We start from the raw sequence: 7,056 nt of genomic DNA on the forward strand, positions 1-7,056 counted from the left end.
CCTTTGTGTACATGTTTCACAACGTGAGATCTTTTACGGGATAACTCTGTGCCTTTTCAATATTTGCATAAAGTTTAGACTTTAGGATGGCTAATCCTATCATGCCATATAGTGTAAAATGTCGTGGGATATATCAGTATAGTCACCACTTCTCTTGCCTCTTATCATACTGATCTTATAGCATAGTTTTAAATCAGTAGAGATCATAGGTATAGTCTCGACCACTTATAAGGTCTTAGGCGTTTTATGTTTCTTAAAATCTAAAGGAACTTGTTTCCTTCCTTACCCATTGTTTCTACTTGGAAACCATACATTATAACTTCAATGGGTTGCATGTTCTTTTGGGTGTGTATAATGCCTTTTAAGGCAATGCCTTAGCCATAATTTCTTTACTATGCTTACTATACCCATTCATGATTTCTTACTTGGTTTTATGCCCTTTAGGCAACTCTTTAAAATCATTTATATGTTCAAGTAAGATCAGACAAGACTATGAATTCAAAACCAATTCCATTGTATATATAAAATCGTGAAACATCAAATAGGTTTAAAAGCAAATCACAAATCAAGGACTTTAAAATAAAATGTCGAGATCCCTCTTGGTCAGTAGACATGCCGGCCACTCCTTGAGTTATATTGGACACGGCTCCCTTGGATTCATCCTGATCCATATCAGTCTTATTTGTATCAGGATATCTCATCTCACTCTTTAGTACCTTGTCATTCTCAATCACCGTTAGGCAAGAGATCAGGTCATTGTAAGTGGTAGAACCTCTTTCTATGTAGATATGTTTTGACAACAAATCTTCTGGATGGAATGTGGAGTATGTCTTGAATAGAAAATCATTATCTGTTACCTCTTCTCCACATAATCTAAGTTGGTACACGACCCTGGACAAGGCAAAGTGAAACTCGGCCACTGTCTCAAAGTCTTGGAATCTGAGACTCATCCATTCATGTTTGACCTTTGGTAATAATACCATAGTGTATCTGGACTTTAATTATGTCCAAAGGTCACGAGGATTCTCAATATGTAGATATTGATTTCTCAGTTCCTCAGTGAGATGATGGCGCATTATTGTAATGGCTCTATGCTTTTCACTTTCAATTTCATCATTTCCTTCAATGATACATTTCCTGAGTCCTCTGCAGGGCAATTGAAGTGTTCATTTCCCATTCTTGATAATTATCTCCAGAGAAATTTAGAATGGCATAATCCATGAGTTCAAATCTCGGCATCTGAAATTATCAATCAATTCATTGATTTAGAATTCTTGCAACCAATTTAAATAATCAGTGCACATGATTTCATAAGTTTGTCTAAGATGCTTAGGCCATACGGCTTTGCATTGTGATGCTTATACCTCTCGGCCATTATAAGATACAACGATCTTAAGGATCGGATCATGATGCAATCTGGTTTATATAAACATCCGGATACTAGGCCACACGGTCACTTTGATATTCACTAAGCCACACGGATTTTAATCAATCAAGGGCACAAGGCTGCAAGTGTGTACAGTGTATTATGCCTCACGGCCGTTCAGTATGATTGATAATAAAAACACAATGCCACACAATCCATATCAATCAAGTTTACCAATTTCAAGGTTGGTAATGTTTCAGCTAGAGTTTAGTGTTTTGCAACCTAACTCTCATTCAATATGTAAATTCTTTAAATCAATCTTTCAATCTTTAAGTAATGAGAGATTTAAGGTTTCAAGGCCTTTAGAAATATCAATCAAGATTAAGGGTTTCAAGGCCATTAGGATTTTAAATTCGAGATTAGGGTTTTAGTTTAAACAAGATTCAGATTCAAGTTTTAAAACAATCCTAATCATAGCTCTAGGCGACCAATCAAAACACTCAAGTTTCAAATCAAAATTAAAACCGATTTTTCAAAATTAGGGTTTTAGGGGATTTCGAAAACTTTGATCTTTGATCAAGGGAATTTTATTTGAGATTCAAAATCATTAAGACTTTGATTTTAATTGATCAATGGATCAATCTCGATTATGGTTTAGGAGATCGGACTTATTCGAGCTCCGATTTACTCTTTAGGATTTGATCTATTTTTCCTATGGCTTTCATCTTTAGAGTTCTGATTTTAGGGTTTCAATCTTTACAAAACAACCAGATTCGATTCTTGTTTTCAGATTTCGAATTACCTTTATTTTGTAGGGTTGAACCGGACCTCCAAGATGAACGGATGAACCTCAGACGTGAGCTGCGACGCGGACGTGAGCTGTCTTGTTCCTATCGGGTCTCGAGTCGAGACGGACGCTTGCAGTCGGGGTCGCAAGCTAGGACGGGACGCGAGCTGGGGCTGAGCGCAAGCCGAGGTTGATACGAGGACACGAGCTGAACCTGAGAGCGACAGACGCGAACAGGGAACACCTAGGGTTAGGGTTCGTCGGGTTCGTCGGATGGTGAGCGCCTCTCGCGAATCGGGCTGAGGTTGAACGTCTGATCGGGATCGAGAGCGGAGACTGAGACGGACGTAAGAGATTGTCTGAGCTAAGATCGTATCAGGCTGAGATGGCAAAGCTTGCTGGAACGCAAGCAAGAACAATTTAGAGTTCTTCGGGATTAGGGTTCCAAAAGATCAAGACGGCGCCGCGTATTGTTTATGCGAGTGTGGGCGCGTCTATGATCTGATCAACGAACGGTTTGCGCTGATGGATTCGTCTCGTCAAGAGCTTCAATTTGATATGTGGCTCGTCGTCTGGTTCTTCGGGGTTTGAGAGATATATTGATTTTAAGTTGCGCCTGGATTAGGGTTTATGTGTGACGGATTTTTAGGTTAGGGTTTTGTCTCAGGGTTTTGGAGTCTATCGTGCTGATAACATGTTGTAATTAGAGAGTTTAGAGACTGAATATTTATGTGTTATTATTAATGATCAAGGATGTTTATTTATATAAGGATTACAAGATGAAAATAAATGGAAAGAGTAAATATCCTAATCCAACAGAAAATAAAAAAATTACTAAAACATAGAAAAGAAAAACATCATAAGTTCTAAGTCGGCTATAGATCATTAGCTGACTCTCTCTCCTCCTTGCGGCCGCGGTTTGGCTTGATGTGGCCGACGGAATTTCTTCTCTTGTCTTAGTTAATGGCAATCACTCCATGATTTATAAGAGTCTCTTACTCATTTTGATTATTTAAATAATTAATGTTTATTGTGATTATTATACAACACAGTCTGGATTGAAATTGGCCCCTAATGGGCATCAAAAGAACTGGGAACACAGACACCACAATGAGCATGTTAAGATTGAGAAGCAAGAAGAAGAGACGCATGCACAAGAAGGCCGGTGTTAGTTATGGTGGTTAAAGAAACTAAAGGATGAAAGAAATTCAACTGTTTGTAACAACATTCAATAAAGATGCATTTTCAAATATCTAGTTGATATAATATAGAAATGGAGGATATTTTACCATAGAGAACATGCAAATTTGAGTTTGTGCTGATGTAACAGCGATCATAGAGAGTATTAAAAAGATTTGAATATATCCGTCTTGACAATAGAAAAACTGAAGACAGGTCATTTGAGTTAGTTTCACATGAGAATTTAAGATAAGGGGATTCTTTAATAACAGAGATGCAATTTTAATTGTGTTGAACTTTTGATGTAACAGAGATGATAGAGAGCTGATTTAAAATATTCAAAGACAGAGACCATTTATGTTTGAAAAGTACAACAATTATTTATTTTTTTGCCTAAACTCTCTTAAAACCGTCTCTGGGATTCGCATTTGGGTTACTTGTAGACTTCATCAAAAGTCATCTTTGCAAGCTGATAAAATTATACGAAACATCAGTTTACCAGTCTAATGAAATACAACACGTCTTAAAAGGGTAAAAAGAAACACATTCTCTCCAAGAAAGTGAGAGCCAAAATAGGGGAGAAAATCAAGAGGGCTCTAGTTCCTAAATAAAGGTAGAGGTTTGTACATAAACTGGTAGCTTCAGTGATCTTCTGGCAAACTCATCACACATCATCAATGCAAGCTGGGAGTATAAGACCAACAATTAATGATTCTTTCATTAAATTCTCTACGAAATCAACTCAAATGGAATAATAACCAAGAAGACACTAATAAATAACACGATTGTGGGGTACATGTTTACTTTTTTTTTTTTTTTTGAAACACAATGCAGAGAATCGAACGTTGTTGGGTTTATCTAGTCTATAAGATGAAAAACTGTTATTCGCAGGAAAGCCCACATCTCGTTGGCTTCATTCATTGGTCTTGGTAAATTCTTGAGTCAGCCTACAGCATGAGAAAAACTAGACCAATTGAGGGTGGCATCCATCTGTTTACAATGTCAAGCAGAAAGACGACAACAACAACAATTGATCCAGTTTTTCGCACATGGCAACCAGAAAAAGTTCTAAACTTAAACTGCAAATCTAACCAAGTTATATGATACAGCAAAGGCTAATAAAAATCCAGAGAAACAAAACACTGATCAAACAAAGAGCAAATTAGGCAGAAAAGGAAGGAAGGAAGGGAAAGGAAGAGAGGAAGAAGTACCGTCAGAGAGCCAGCCATAGGTATGTCCAGAGATAGAAAGCATCGAAGTCATTAGAGCAGAAGCTGTGGCGGTGTGGTATGGTAACATTGACTCAACACAGAAGCTCATCTCCACAGGATTTCTACCAATCAAACAAAAAATAAAAGAGTAGCAAGTAAACGATAAGAGTTTTCCCATTTAAAAAATTCACATACATTTCTACAACATGGAAAAGTTGTTTCTTTTCAGAAATGTATCTCCAAAATTCGATCGAAATGTACTCTTTTCGAGGTTCCAGATCACTGATAAAAGAGGCGGACTAACCGGAGAGGTGAAAGCAGTGAGCTTCTTTTAGCGCTGGCTCTAAACATCGGCGGAACTGATTTCGCTTGAGACGCGAAGCGGCCAGTGGAACCAGCGGCGGCTCCCCGAGACGAAGCAGCTCGAAGTATCGATCTGGCGACGGCGGAGGCGGCCATCGGCAGAGAACTTGAAGAAGAGATTGGAGAATCGACGGTGGCTTCCAAAGAACGGGAACTGTTAAACCCTATATTATATCAAGTCCTCACTGCGTCGAAACTAAGGCCCATTTACATATTAAGGCCCATTTTAATATTCTCAGCCTTCGCAAGACAGTGATGACGATGATGATGATAACTAGAGAACTCTAGACGCTTTCTTTGTATTATACTATACCATTTCTCCGCGCTACGCGCGTATAATATATTTAAATTTATTATTTTTATCATTTTTATTTATATGTGAATTTTTGTATATTAAATTATATATAACTAATTTTTAAATTTGATTTTTTATATATTTTTAGTTTGAAGTAAGTATTTCTATTATATGTAACAGAATTAACTAATAAAATATAAAGAATCAAGTCTGAGATTTTAGAGTTATGTAAAAAAATATAATTATGTATAGAACATAAATTTTCTTAGTTTAAAAGATTGAAATCTCATCTCGAATAAATTCATGGAAAGAAAAATTACTTCAATAACCTACTTAAAATATAAAACCTCCTTTAAAAAAAAAGCGTACTAAATAATATTTTTTACGTGTAATAGTTAAAAACTAACAATTGAATATCGATCTAGAATATTATTTTAATATATCTAATGGTAAAATACTAATTGTAATAAACAAATTTTGAATTTTGTAATATTACATGAATTAGAAGTCTTTAAAATCTAAAATCTATTTTATTAACATAAAATATTTTTATTCATTTATTATTTTGATGTTACAAAATATTACTTTAGTTTTATTTGGATATTATTTTATTAATAATTTAGTTTCTTTTTAAGTAATTTTAAAATTATCAAGAATATAATATAATTAAAATTATTTATTTAAATATATCCAAATATGATGTCTCATTTTTATGTGTGTTTGCGTTGAGCATATTTAATTGTAGTTTGTATATTTAATAACACCTTGTTGCGTGCCGTTCTATAGTTTTAATAAATGTGTTGTCATGTCATTTTTATTACTACTAACATTATTTTTAGTGATCAGTGATTACGTATTTTTAACGTTTTATATTATATATTATCGTATATTTTCTTACTCTTCATGCTTGCATTTTTTTTTAGAATCATTTTAATTAGATAATAGGTTTAAAGATGTAAATAAAACTGTGTATGTTGTAAATTTAGACTTTTTAGTGTAATTGATCACTATCAATTATGGAAATTATTGTGACAACCCGTCCTGTGGATCACTCGTCCCGTAAACCTCAGTCTCACAGCACTGCAGCGAATCGACCACACCCCCTCTCTTATGAGTTCTCACTAACTCCATAATTAGGTTGTTGGTGGACTTTGAACCCAGGACCTCACCCTTTAACAACTCTCCCAACAAACAAATTACGGAGTGAGAGAAAACTTATAATCGAGGGGTTAGGGTCGGTGCCATGCAGGGTTGTGAACCTAGGGCCTACTGGGTGGATAGTTCCCACGGGACGGGTTGTCACAATTGTATTATGATTTTATTTTACTAAATTTTTCTTTCTGTGTATATTTTTGTTTGATCTTGTATTTTAGCAATGTTATTGTCTTATTCTTTAATTGCAGAAAATTGCTATTTTCAATTTTTGTTTCATATACTTTAAAAGTCTTCTGTTGATTTTTGTTTGTTTTCTTTCTCCAATTAAAATGTACGGTTAAACTGGTAAATATATAGACACGCTATTAACTACACCATTAGTCTAATTATATGTCAATAACAAAGGAAAAATTTTCTAAATAATGTTTATATGTATTTAATTATATTTTCGCCAGTTTTGGGTCTTGAATGAACCAATCAATTAACGTATACGTTAAAATTAATATGTAATGTAAATATTCATTATAAGGTGATTATTTTTGCGTATTGAAATTTATATCAGTAATTAAGTTAAGCTTTGATTGGCAGAGCAAATGATAAAGCAATAGCAGTATACTATAGAAGCAGTATGTTGCAGGAACCATATGTTTTGTCTAAACTGTTTAATAGGATGATTAGTAGAGCAGTGTGAGTATTCTAT

At 34.8% G+C, this 7,056-nt stretch overlaps 1 protein-coding gene across 4 annotated transcripts; it reads right to left on the reverse strand.

Moving 5' to 3' along the window:
* Positions 1–3,605: 3,605 nt before the first annotated feature.
* LOC106304032 (protein NUCLEAR FUSION DEFECTIVE 6, chloroplastic/mitochondrial-like) lies at positions 3,606–5,066 on the reverse strand. 4 transcript variants are annotated; one of them, XM_013740411.1, is made up of 4 exons: positions 4,848–5,066; positions 4,544–4,665; positions 3,960–4,016; positions 3,606–3,801 (listed from the first exon to the last, which is right to left on the reverse strand). In XM_013740411.1, the coding sequence occupies exons 1-3, from the start codon at positions 5,000–5,002 to the stop codon at positions 3,997–3,999; spliced, it is 297 nt and encodes a 98-aa protein (XP_013595865.1). In that variant the 5' UTR covers positions 5,003–5,066; the 3' UTR covers positions 3,606–3,801; positions 3,960–3,996. The 4 variants fall into 4 exon arrangements, with proteins under 4 accessions (XP_013595865.1, XP_013595864.1, XP_013595863.1 ...); XM_013740410.1 differs by lacking the exon at positions 3,960–4,016; XM_013740409.1 differs by having other exon boundaries at positions 3,793–4,016.
* Between the last annotated feature and the right edge of the window lie 1,990 nt (positions 5,067–7,056).

This window comes from Brassica oleracea, chromosome C7 (assembly GCF_000695525.1).
Source record: "Brassica oleracea var. oleracea cultivar TO1000 chromosome C7, BOL, whole genome shotgun sequence".
Lineage (NCBI taxonomy): Eukaryota > Viridiplantae > Streptophyta > Magnoliopsida > Brassicales > Brassicaceae > Brassica > Brassica oleracea.

What these genes read in the sequence shown, in the direction of transcription:
- LOC106304032 (XM_013740410.1), bottom strand. Translation starts at nt 5,002, where the DNA reads ATGGCCGCCTCCGCCGTCGCCAGATCGATACTTCGAGCTGCTTCGTCT. An exon ending in TCACTGCTTTCACCTCTCCG is followed by an intron (nt 4,666 to 4,847) that starts GTTAGTCCGCCT and finishes TTTGATTGGTAG; the next exon opens with AAATCCTGTGGAGATGAGCT. An exon ending in CTATGGCTGGCTCTCTGACG is followed by an intron (nt 3,802 to 4,543) that starts GTACTTCTTCCT and finishes TAATTTTATCAG; the next exon opens with CTTGCAAAGATGACTTTTGA.